Raw genomic sequence first — 13,371 nt, 5'->3', positions numbered from 1 at the left:
CCTATACCTACTGTGTTAAAAGTGTTTTTTATTCCCACTACCTCAATTCCATTACTTTCCAATATACTGCAGTATCTGGCTTTGATAACTCTCTCTTCCAAAATCGGCAATGACTTCTTCTTGGCTACTTGACAACAGTGAAAATTTTCAAAGTAACTTAATCATCTAAATTAAATCTGCTTGATTTATTTATTTTTAAGGCCTTTTGTCTGTCTTCATCCTTCTTGATTTGTCTCCTGCTTTGTCAGTGTGTGAACCATTAGCACCTGAGTTCCTCCAAGATTTAAGAGTTTTCTTATTCTTATGTTACCTCAATGGTCTTCCAGTAGTTCCTGTGACACTTCCTTTGTCATTGTATTATACAATTTCTTCTTGTCTGTTGAGAGTTTAGCATATTCAGAGTGATATATAAATAATAATATTTGGGGCAACGAGCATTAATTTTAAAAAAAGGTAATATGTAATAGAAGAAAAGATACTGACTTTGGTCAGTAGAAGAAAAGATACAGGACTTTGAATACGACTACATGCAATGAGGTAAGATTACTAGTAAAATCCAAATTTACATGGCTGGAAAATAGTTTTAAGGACAGTTAAATCCATTTTAATTTTGATTATGTCTGCATACGGGTTCAACTGTCTTTAATGAATGCACTCTAAACGTCCCACTTAAGTTAGTTAATCATAACTTTCTGTAAGCATCCATAAGAAAGCATGCCTTCTGTGTAAATGCAAATAAGAAGGTATAGGAAGTCATTCTTACTTTAGGACAAGCAAGAACAGCTATACTGAGTTAGCGTAAAGCTCATAAAACCATACTGAACCAAAGTAGTGTAATAGCAGTAGCAGGTAATCAAGAAAGGAGTATAAGCAGCAGAGCACATACAGTGATTCTTCCTCTTCCGTAACTTCCCAACGTTCACTTCTTGTTGGGTTTTGAAGACTTGCGAACTTGAAGGTTTCAGGTTTCAGATATTGTATGTTATTGTATATGATGCATCTATTCGTGATGAATTTGTCAAATACCTTTTCAGACATTAATACTTCTGGTGTCCTCAGTATCCTTTGGGAATACTGTTCAAGTCTAAATAATGTGTTACATTTAGGAAAAAACACTTTTTGTTGTTTGTTAATAATTTCCTTGGTTTCATGAGTTCTTATGTTGCGTGAAATATCTAATAAATAAGAGTACATCTTCTCCATGATTTTGTAGACTGAAATAGATGAGAACCTATATGGACTGCTTTGTTTCTTTCTTTTTTTTTTTTTTTAAGAAAAAATCAAGCATTGTTGACATTTTTTGTATATAATGCATTTTGTCTTTTTTCATGTTATATACCTTCGTGAAGTTTGTTGTTAAAATATGTAAATCAAAGAGAATATGTAGTTTAATCATCATGTTATATATGCTATATTTACAAATAGTATGTCTTCCAACTTTCCACTTTATTTTTATAGCACTAATAATAATTGATCCTACATTCATGTGATCGTCAGTATATAATTTAACTTTTAGACTGTTGAAATGCTCTGAACTTTATTAAGTTCATTATGCTCTGAATTTAATAAGAAGTTGAGATATAGGAATTTCTGGTATGTTTACATGCATTAGTTAGCAATGTTTGGTGACGTGATTTGGTTGCCAATACATGGGTGTGTAGTACCTTTTGAGATAGCCTTTGGTGTCCCACCTGGCTTATTTATAGCTGCCGTTCTGGGTGCTGTAGTCCTCTGTCATACTTACCTGCCCCGTGCCGATGCTTTGGATAGCAAAGGGCATCTCCATTGGCACTAGATAATTATGTGTGAACAACTGAACCAAGGCCTTGATTTTTTGGGGGGGAGAGTGGGGGGACGCACAAGGGATTTCTGTGATCAGTAGTATTAAAGACATGAGTAATATAAATAAATATTACCTGAAAAGATCAAGATTGTCAGGAGTCTTCAGCAATAAATGCAGCTGTTGTTGCTTAATGGCATTTCACAACATCTGGTTACATGTTAGCATCAGTAATGAGTGTGGGGGAAGGATGGACGCAAAGTGCAGAGTTTTGGGCGGACTTGTCCTTACTTAATCCATATTTTAATGTCATGCTATATTATAGGAAATAATCTGGTGGGTGTATTTGCCCAAATAAGATTTCTGAGTCCACTGAAACCTGGAAATTCCAGCAGAATGCTGATTGTTGTTGGAGCCAGGGTTATATTATGATTTAATGGCTTTTCTGGGCTTCATTTGATGACCTGGCCTAGAAAAACATTTTGAAGTAATAAAGCGTCTGTTTGGCTCCAAACTAATGAGAGAAGCATTGCTCTTTGCATTAACTGTTCTTTAGGAAGAGCCGCAGAGAGCTACTAATAAACCTTATTAAAAAGCTTAAGCAAGATTGAAGGAAATAGAAAACAGAGAAACTATTCCATTCCATGTGAAGTGAGTACATAAAAAAAAAGGAGAAAGAAAAGCAAGCCCACGGGGTTTTTGCCTCCCCTCCATGTGACTTGCAGCTTGCTGCACTTCAGTTACATTGCCTCTGAGATATGTGAAAGTGCAGCTCAGTTTAATGACGAAGTGGATAGGACAAATCAAGGCTAGAGACTATTTACGGCGGAGACTGGGTAAGTAAATGCAGCTAAATGTAGATAAGTGTTTACTAATATTGTGCAAATGTTACAATATCTAGCCTGTAGCATTTAAAACAATGCTCAGAGCTATCATGTTTTGGTGGTCCTTTCTTTGTTTTACTTAAGTAATTTGCAAGTGTGGGTGGTACATACTATGCAATAGATTTATGCATAAGACTGATAAAGGATTTAATTTTATTTTTCAGACTTCCTACAACAAAACAAATAACTTTCTTTTAATTTCATGTACTTATTTTGTTTTAAATTCTTTGCTATGTAAGTAACTGCTTCGTCTATTTTAGTGCAGTGCTCAAAATAATATCAGTGGGAGTTAGCTGATAGTTTCTGGTGCCTTCCTGTTATTTTCATTATTTTTCTACTGGTGAGGGAGAGGGGAAAACAGCTTATACTCTGAACCTCCTAGATACAGCGTATTCAGATTTCTAGAATCCAACTCCAGACCACTGAAAAATCCCCAGCATCAACTTGTTCCAGGAATTCATTCAACCATCCTAGCAGGATATGATTTCAGCTGTTTGCTTTTCTTCTCTGTGTCTTTTTATAAAGATTCGTATGTGTTCTTATACTGAGTTTTATATAGAAAGTTCTTTTTAAAATTTATGTATGTTTAAATTTGTGTAAATTTAATACCAATATACATGATGAAAGCTTTTGTTGTTGTTTAATACTGCCAGGCTTTTGATTTTGATATGTTTTTGTCTCTAGCAATTGGAGTGGACCTTGCAGTTGCTATAATGCTGTTATGAAATAGGATTGCAATCTTAGTCAATTAGTAATTTCCAGAACGGTTGTTTTAGCAGTTTCAGTGCCTGCCATTTGAGTATTTCAATCTCAGTGCATAGACAAAGAGCTGAGAAGGAGGAATGATCAATATAGATTGTAAAGACCTATACCGAAGCCTGATTCGAATCTTGGGAACTGAAAAAGGAAAAGAAAACTCCTTCGTAGTGGTAGTAGTATTAAAGAAAATATTTTTAAGCATTTAATATCTCGTGATCTAGGGCATGTCTTCCTTTTGCATCATCTTGCAGGAAAGAGTACTTGAACTATTATAGCCTATCATGATTTTTACTATCTGGATTAATCAGAATGCGTTATCTTTTTCAGATAATCACTCCATTTAGGAGGCTAATATTGTGTGCTGAGAACAGAAAAGAAATGGAGGACTGGATAAGCTCTCTGAAGTCCGTTCAGTCCAGAGAACACTATGAGGTAAGTTGACATCCCTCTTGGTGCAACCTGTTCTAGCTCAACAGATCAAGCTACAGGACACAGAACGGGAGTATTCACCCTCCTTAGTGTGAAAAGTGTGTCTAATGTCAGAGTGAAGCTTCATGTTAAGACCTTTACTAGCGAAATGAGAGCTTATTATCACACTTTTGTTTAGAAGTTTGGAGGGAGAGCAGGCTAAATACCCTTTGGAAAATACTTTTGGTGAACATTGCATTGTCGTCCCCTGTAATATGGAACCGTAGGTAATTTCAGTCACCGTAGCTGTGTTCTGTACTTGCAAATTTGTCTTAACTTCTCCTTTACTAGACCGCACAGTTTAATGTGGAACATTTCTCAGGGATGCATAACTGGTACGCCTGCTCCCATGCCCGACCTACCTTCTGTAACGTGTGTAGAGAGAGCCTCTCTGGAGTCACTTCTCACGGCCTGTCTTGTGAAGGTAAAATAAACGCGTTCTTCCCCCTGTTTATAATGCTGCGTATGTAGACAGATGGCTGAAAGTTTCAGACGAGTAATGATTCTGAAAATAACGAGTCAGAAAAAAGCCTGAAGGAAGAAATCTATTCATTAGAGCGACTTTCTTCTGGGCAGAGGGACTGCTAATGATCTGGCTCGCCTTCTTCGTGCTCCAGGTGCCTTTTTCTAACTCATCTCAATAAAACGGTTCCTTCTGCTGCAGTGACCAGTTTGGAATGTGCTGTGTGGACGGTTTGCAAGAAAAGATAGGATTTATTTGATTTGCCCGTCAAAAATGTGAAACGAAATAGTCTTACTAGTTTGCAGAATCAGCATTCCTCAGGGAAAAAATCATAACGGTAGTTGCTGCCCAAAATCTATAAAAATTCTTAACACTTTTTTCAGCGCTACGGCCTCTTCCCCTCCAATTCTTGTTTGCTCTGTTGTTGCTGCCTGTAAGGAAATCTTACAGTACAGGCAGGACAGATGAGGACAGATTTATTGCTTTAAAAATTTCTCATGTAGTGAGGGAGTAGAGATGTAGACGCCTTTGCGTTTTGATGGTTCAATAGATGAAATCCAGCACAAACTAAAAGGAGGTGTGGCTAAGACTTCAGCATTAAGCTTATCTGGAGAAATGTATTTCGCAAACAAATATTTATAATAAACCTGAAACAGCTTATTTATTTTCTGCTGCAAGTTCTGTGAAAAAGTGGTAACAAGTCTGCTTGTGTTAGAATCCAGCAGAAAATAAAGCATCCGTGTGACCTTATGATATATATGAAATGCAGAGATATTTAATTACCAAAATAGCTAACTGTCCAGAAAAGAGTTACAGTTACACCATTCAAAACTTGATTTTTTGGATGCATGTTACTCAACTGCAAATGCATTTCTGTTATTGATGCTGCTATAATACTTGAGGTCTGAGCATAATAATGTGTATTAAGGAAATCTTACAAAGGAAACATTAACCCACTGTCCTAAATTGTCCATGCCTTTAATGTAGCTAATGGTGCAGTTGCCAAGGAACGAGACGAACCCATTTCATAGAAATTAGAAGTAGCATAGTTACTTCCAGCTTCTCTGGTGTATGTTTTCCACTGTATATAAGTCGTTTGGACAGTTTTAAGGCAATTATGGTATTTTCAATGTCTGATATTGGCAGATGGAAGTATCATGTGCTTAACTAAAATGCAGTTGTATTGCCTCTGTGTACAAATACCGTTATATTTGCTCAGGCAGAGGAAAGGAAAGACTTCTTTCCTTTCATAAAGAATTTATCCTTTCATAAGTTAATATTACGGCTATTTTAAAACACTGTCTAACAAGAATTATTCTGGTAAGATTATCAATGTTAATGGTTGTGGTTCATCATTTTCTGTTTTTTCAGTGTCTTATTTTGCTTCTACGTATGGTTTTAATTTCCAAGGTGTTAGCGTTAACTTTACATTAAGGAAGTTTCCTTAATTTCCAGATTTGGACTTTGTCACCTTTCTGCATAACTTATTACAAACTAATGCTACATTTATCCACATTTCTGATGCCAGTTGATCTTTCAGCAGTTTTTATGAGTCGCTCATGAAGGTAGTTTGGATTTGTTTTCACTGGTCCACAGTTTCATAAATGTGTATGACCTGGATTGGTTTATATGTAGATACTATGAAATTCTTTTATCTATTAATAAGTTTACCTCCTCTGACTTCTTAGATACTAGTTTACATCTATTTTCTTTATTTTTTTCCCAATTTTTTTTAAAAAGAAAAGGAGAACTTTCATTATGCATCTAATCTAAATCATTTGACAGTTGACTGTCTTACTGGAATACTCATACTTTGTCCCCGATTCTGTATACCTGTAAAACCACGTGTTAACCATCCTTAATTTCTTCATCTAAGAAGTGTATTTTGGTTTGATACTACTTCTTTCTCTGAAATTCTTATGTGACTGAGTTCATATTTACCTGCTTCTGCCATGTGCACTGCTAATGCACTTCACCATCTATTTTTTTTTTACTTACCCTGTGTTAGCAATATACATTGTTTGAGGAGATGATGTAGGAAGTATGGAGTCTTAAGATTCCCCAGACATGTTCTGTGCTACTTTTTCTCATTACATCTTTAAAACGTTTAAATATTCATGCCTGGTATCTGAAACCTCCAGCACTGCTTTACGCTGGGAATCCATTTATATCTATACTAAATTCAATTATCTGTGTGGTCATTGATCCCAGGCTACTCTATTATGTCTTGTATTGAGAAGCATGAGAGGTTCTTCTCAAGAGATATTGGAGCTCTTCCTCCTCTCAGTGGTTTGGGTTACTGGCACACCAAGTTATCTTGAAAATAGCTTAGAGTCTTTGTACTCTTTGTGGTCTGATTCTTGACTGTTAACTGTAGGTAAAATAAAAATAAATCCCATTGCTGATATTTTGCAGCTTACAATACTTTAGAAGGTCAGTCCTGTAATATTTAATTCTCTTAGAGCTGCTGGTCTCCAGCAGCGCTACACAACTGTTTTTTTCAGCCTGACCACACAACAAGCCTCAATTCTGTTGGAGATAAGATAGGTGCCTTCTTTTTTCAGGACACCTTCCCTCCCAGTAGCCTTTGGCAAAGGTTGACCAAATTAATTGCAGGCCACCCTGAAAATACTCCTGTAAGTTTTGTGGAAGCCAGTGTAGGAAAAGAGGGTATGTTAATACCTTTGCTAGGGAAAAGACTGTAGTGTGAACTTGCGTCTTTATAGAAGTCAAAGAATCGATATGTATATCAAACTGAAGATGTAAATTCATATCAAACCAGGCTTCATTCTTTCTACTGCTCAAAAAACAATTGACTTTTAAAAAATTTAATCATGCACTCCTTTGAGATGCGTGTCTTCTCAAAAGATAATCTACTTTTCAAATATTGTCTGTGTGTTGCGTTGCTCTAGCTAGCTCTAAAGGACTGATCTCCACAGCATTCATCCACCGAAACCCTGTTCTTCTTACCCACTGCACAGGATATTGTGCATGCACTATTTGGGTAGTCATTGTCTCCAGGATTTTTGCCACATTTTCTGCAGAGGCTGAAGAGTGAATAGTGAATGAAACGGTCAGGAAGAGAAGGGATGTTCATTGTTAAACAATTAAGGAGTAATAGAAAACCGTGTTCTGTGACTTTGTATCAATCACACTGTGCCCCTCTGTAATCCTGGGGAAATCACTTAAATAAGATTTTTGATCAAATCAGTAGTTGTGTGTTGTTTATAAACTGGGACCTGTATCACAGAAATGCTGAGTTTTCTATAACTGCAAAAATCAGTTGAAGCTCTTCTGAAGTCACTGATACTTTGAAGATATACAGTATTGGGAAAAAAGGTCTTAATTGTAGTAGTACTGAGCGTAGTAATAACAATAATAATAATTTTAAAAGGCCAGGAAGAAATGAATATTGGTGTCTAAAAAGCGGTATTTCATTAGCTTTTAGTAAATAAGGCAAATACCTATTGAAAATTATTATGAACCAATGTACGGCACAGCTGCATACTTATCACGAACCTTCCATTGCATGCAGTGAATGAGGGTCCTATTCTCAAAAAATGTATGATCATGTAACTGAAGACTTTACACCTGCATACAGAAGCTATATTGCAAAGCTATATTGCAAAGTTAAGTTGCACAAGTAACTTAACTTTGTAGTACTTGAGTTTGTAATATGACTATTCTTTTAACACTGTTTGTAATATTAAATTAACTTAGAGAGTTATTTATTGGGGTGAAAATAGTAAAACTACTGAGAAACTGCTGAATTTTATCCTTTGTAACATAGCTTCAAATTGGAGTGAAGTTAGCTTGCTGTTTTCACGTGAGTCACACTGTTTTCACTGTGGCTTGTCCATCCATCACGTGATAGTATTCTTGGAAACAAATCAGCAGGTTTCTTGAAATACCTGAAGACAAATCCTTCCATCTTGACAACTTAAACTATAGATTCCAGCTCAGGGATCTTCAGATCAGTTTCAAAACTTTGGCTTTGGCCTTTGAAGTTGGAAAAGAACAGTCTGAGCCAGTTCTTCTTTGAAGAACACAGAAGAGAAAACTCATGATAAAATAGGTGGTAGAGTGGTAAGTTTGGGGGTAAAAAAATTGAGTGTCCTGCCAATGTAGTTGAATTAATTGATGGGTGGTTAGAATGAAAGGCCTTTGAAACAGAAGTGTTGTACAACAAAGATGTATATTTTCAGAGCAAGAGATCCTATGATAACATTCAGTAATGTTGACTTTTCTTCGTTACAGATAATAATAGCTCTAGATTTAATCACTGTGTCTGACAGCAGATGTTGGTACCAGTGTGACAACTGTTTGCTCATTCAGTGGTTCTCTTGGTTGGCTTTCTGAGAGACCTGCTTCATATTCCAGCTAGAAACATTTACACAGGAAATTAAAATTTAAAATAATGTTCTACGAATATTCTAGATTTGGTTTGGCTAAATTTTTCCTTTTCTCGTTTTTTAACTTCCATTGGCGAAGTAATGGCCATTGATATCTAGCAGTATGTCTGCACGTTTCCAAAAGATTTCAGAGATCAGACTGATTCGTGAATGGGATGCAGTGTCATCTGAGACAAAAGAAATTAGGGGGTAGTGATAACTATATCTATAAACTATAACTAAATCTCAACACTAAGGTTGAGATTTGATTTAAAAGTTTCCTTGCTGTACCCGTCTCTTCTGTACTGCTATGTATTTTGCTCGAAAGTTACATCTGTGTCTTAAGGTCATTGTTTTTGGTAATGTTTAATGCTCAGAGTAACATGAATTATTGTTTGATGATATTGGGGTTGCAGGGGGTTGACCTACAGAAAGTCTGATCTGAGATTTGGTAAGTTATATACTGTACCCACAAAGCAAACATTAGCTGTCACTTGCCATCCATGGTGTGGCTTGCTGCAGCTCCTCAGATCCTGGGTTTGAATTTGTCCTTGCCTTGTTGAGAGAGCAGAGGTTAAACCTGAGATCTAGTTGAATTGTAGCTCAATAGGATTTGAAAATTCCCTTACTTTGTAATGCCTTCGTAATTTGGAATTTCCTATTGCCCCTCATCCCTGATTTGTTGTACTTTGATCTGTGTGGCAAAGACAAATGCATATCATTTATGAGTAGGAAGCTGAATTCAGTGGCATATCTTCTCCAAAACATTCAAGTGGCAAAACTGCTCAAGGCCCATCACTTGAAAATGCAGCCTTTATTTCTGTGCTTCTGTCAGAGCTGATTTCCTTAGATGCTTGGAACCAGCTTAGGTTGGCCAAACACACAATATGATGCTGAGCTGTTCTGAAAATGCGAGCCTACCCTGTTAGTTGAGGAATATGGGATATTTGCACCCTTTGAGTCTATGAATGCTGCTTTTCGAAATGACCAGGAGAGTTACTGTAAAAGCAACAAAATTCCTTTTTCTGTTTCCTTCTCTTTCTTTGAGCTAAGCATATACTTTCACACGTCTCCCAGAACAATGAGGCTTTCTCTCAAACTCAGATGTTGCCTACATAGTCTCAATTCACTTTTTAAATTGATCTGGCAATGGATCAGTAGAATTAAAATGAGAAATTTATGATTCACAAGACCTTTTGTACCATGGCTTAATGTTTTTTAATGGTGGACAAGTGATGGGCCAAAGCTTTTGATAGTTTCCTGTCAAATATTTGTTTGAAAAGAGACTACTACTTCTGGTCTGCTGGCTAGTTCTCATAAACCTTTAATGGTCTTTGCCAAAATAATTTATATAATGCACTCTAAATTGTATGATCTCATGCACTTCCAGTAACAGAAATACCCACAGTTGGGTGCGTCAGTCTGTTTGGTCTAATATGATATCATTAACTAGTCATATTAATTGAGTTGAACAAAATATAAATAGTTATTTAGATTGTCAAAATGTCTGCCTGTACTACACACTGGTGCTGAGTATTCCAATTAGTAAGATTTTTGATAAATGATCCATAAGAAGTCAGGCTCTTCCTCACTTAATGTAACCTCTTGGAAAATATTGTAACCACCAGTATCCTGAATAAATATATCACCACCTAACCCTTCACTTTCTCAGCTTCTGGGAAAACAGGCATAGTATGGTGCCCAAAAGGGATCCTTTAAGCAAAAAAACAGAGCTCCTGAAGGAAAATACTTCTGTGAAACACTCTCCCATCACCTTGTGCAAATTTAAACCAGGTATCTGAGTTGAGTCACTGGAGGAATAGAAAAGGCAAAAACACAGTTAAAGATATATTTGTACCTTAGTACCTTGCATTGTACCTGAAAAAATGGGGACCGATGTGGATTTCAGGGCACACTTAACATGGGCTACAGCTAAGCAGTTAAACTCAGTTTAGAGAGTTAAAGCTGGAGTGATTATGAACTGAATTTTCTTTTAGTTGGGTTGTGTCATGTGTGCAACACTAAGTGACGTGTACTTGGCTGTTTTATGGAATATCTGTAATTTTTTTAAAGATATGTATCACTGAAATACAGCAAATAACATAGTATACATGTTTATATGTGCCTTCCAGTGTGTAAGTTTAAAGCACATAAAAGATGTGCTGTGCGAGCAACAAATAACTGCAAATGGACTACATTAGCCTCAATTGGAAAAGACATCATTGAAGATGAAGATGGTGTAAGTACTATTCATATTTACAGTATTTTCCAAAGCTGTTTCTTCTTTATGGTGGGGGGGAAAAAAAAAAGGCTAAGCATAGAAATATTGCCATGTGACCCATTGAAGTTAATGGTAGGTGGCTATATTCCTGAACACTTTTCGAAGTTTAATGTGATATTTAGAACAAAAGTTATATTCTTATCTCACAAGACAAGTTTAGTATCTGTGGGCACTAGACTGCAGCCGTGTTACAAGATTTTAAAGGCCACATGCAGAGAAACTCTGAAGCTGGAGAATTGCTCCCAGAAGTTCCTACTGCTCTTAAGCAAAGGTGGTATTTTATACTGTTACCATGCTGCGGCAATCTATTTTGTGTCCTCCTTACCGATAGCTGTTCCCCAGGAGGCCTGTTTGGAATTCACTGATGTGTGTGTGGCTTTTTACTGACGAAAGCAGGAATTTTAAAATTAGCAGGAGAAATGACAAAAGCTTTTCAGAGGTTTGTTGTGATAGATGGGTTATTTTTAGAAACACAACTGTGTATGTGCCACTGGCGTGAAAATTCTTCTTAGAAGGTTAGTAGTAAGTTGCATACCTATGAGTGTCCTGAGTTGCCCATGGTATTAATGGGACAAAGAGTGCACTGAGTAAAGCTTTGCACTGCATTTAGGGACTGCTTTATGGAGCTGTGACTTACCAGCCATGGTGAGGGGGTACATAAATCCACAGAGGTTTTCTGCTGTCCTGCCTATTCTTCTGAATTTTAGTTATTTCAATTGGTTTGTGTCATGTAGTCAACATTAAGCGAATGTGTGCTTATTTGTATTACGGAGTCTCTAGATTTAACTGCCCCGTTGTTTTGTGGTTAGTACCACGAATAGTTGAATGAGATGTGTCTCCCTTCTTCAGCTGTCACGTTTTCTGCCTAGCGTGTGAAACACCACCGTAGTCCACATTCATAGCTGTTGCCTTGCAAGCATCAGTGTCACTTATCCTGGTGAGCCATACCTGCTTCTTTGATGAAAGGGTAGAGCTGCGGGAAATAGTTTAAATCCACCTACATATGAGAGACAAAAACCTCTAATTTCTGTTTCTGAGTATTTGACTTTTGTGACTACTTCTTCACAGATAGCTATGCCTCACCAGTGGTTAGAGGGTAATCTGCCCGTCAGTGCCAAATGCGCAGTCTGTGACAAGACTTGTGGCAGTGTTTTACGCCTGCAAGATTGGAAGTGCCTTTGGTGTAAAGCTATGGTAGGTGCAATGAACCACGTCCAAGTGTCTAGGATTTTGCCAGCTTTATTGCTTGCCACTATTTTTATTTTGTCATTTCATAACCGTGCTTTTGGATTAAGTAGGAGCAGGCAGCTTTTGCAAACTCAGGTCTCTCTAACATTCATAATTTCTCATGTCTGTCCTACTTGCTTCAGATAATTTTTAATACGCCCACAGACGCAGCTTTTCTTTAATAGGTGTTGTCATCCAGGGCGTTTTCTCTGCCTTCTCCTAACTGATAACTGAAGGTTCAAATGCCTGTTCTGTATGCCTCATAATCATATGTTATTCTTGTCTTTTTATTGTAGATATTGCTGTAACAATATTTTAGTAATATTAGTAATATTAATATTTATTAATATTTATTAATATTTACTAATATTAATGTAGTAATATTTTTATTACTGCAAAATCTTGACGTTCTCTTCTTCGGGACACTCTGTAGGTTGCTGATTGAACATGCTATTGCTGTTTCCCCAAAATATAGTTTTCTCTTAATTTTTTTAACTTGTCTAAAAAGATGGGTTTCATATGCTAGGGTACAGAAGTGGAAAGTCAGCAGTTTTTTTATTGTTGAAGCTTTCGGCATATAGATGTCTGAGGCTCTGCGTGTAGGCAGTGGGAAATGATTGCCATCTCCAGAGGTGATTTGAAATTTAGGTGAGGTGCAGCACCCTCTGCATGTGCCTGTTTTTCCAATAACTATGGAAGAGACCTCTGCAACGCATCGTTTATGGGACCCACCTTTGGCAGGTTGGTCTGCCTTGGTAGGTGTGCTAGCGTTAGTGCAGATAATGTCTTCCAGAACAGCCAGGTGGACCAGGCATGTACAGAGCTATTGCTTTGCATGTGCACAGTGTGCCTGCTGCCCCCAGCACAGATGCTGGCTGCTGGAAACTTGGTCCTCCCTTGCTCGTGGATGGAGGTAAGCGATTCCCTTGAAAGGACAATTCATATCTGCTATAGGGGTAGCTGAAGATGAAGTACTCCAAACTTATGTGTTGTGGAATGAGTAACAAGCCTTTGTGGCTGAACACTCGTACGTTTTTTTTCCAGTCTCGCTCCTCTTCCCTCTACACCTAAATGTTATACGTTAGCCCATTTTTGTTACACAGATACTGTATCGGTTA

The 13,371-nt window shown here is 37.1% G+C and overlaps 1 protein-coding gene across 1 annotated transcript in view; it reads left to right on the top strand.

The window, feature by feature from the left end:
* Nucleotides 1–13,371, top strand: part of DGKH (diacylglycerol kinase, eta) — an 83,890-nt gene that overhangs the window by 16,445 nt on the left and 54,074 nt on the right. The window contains exons 3-6 of the mRNA XM_009322839.1: nucleotides 3,751–3,855; nucleotides 4,183–4,315; nucleotides 10,878–10,984; nucleotides 12,095–12,220. Coding sequence (XP_009321114.1) covers nucleotides 3,802–3,855; nucleotides 4,183–4,315; nucleotides 10,878–10,984; nucleotides 12,095–12,220 — 420 coding nt within the window. The 5' untranslated portion in view covers nucleotides 3,751–3,801. The remainder of the gene's footprint in view (nucleotides 1–3,750; nucleotides 3,856–4,182; nucleotides 4,316–10,877; nucleotides 10,985–12,094; nucleotides 12,221–13,371) is intronic.

This window comes from Pygoscelis adeliae, unplaced genomic scaffold (assembly GCF_000699105.1).
Source record: "Pygoscelis adeliae isolate BGI_AS28 unplaced genomic scaffold, ASM69910v1 Scaffold74, whole genome shotgun sequence".
Classification (NCBI taxonomy): Eukaryota; Metazoa; Chordata; class Aves; order Sphenisciformes; family Spheniscidae; genus Pygoscelis; species Pygoscelis adeliae.
The sequence above is the reverse complement of the archived record's forward strand: the minus strand, read 5'-3'. Positions and strand labels throughout refer to the sequence as shown.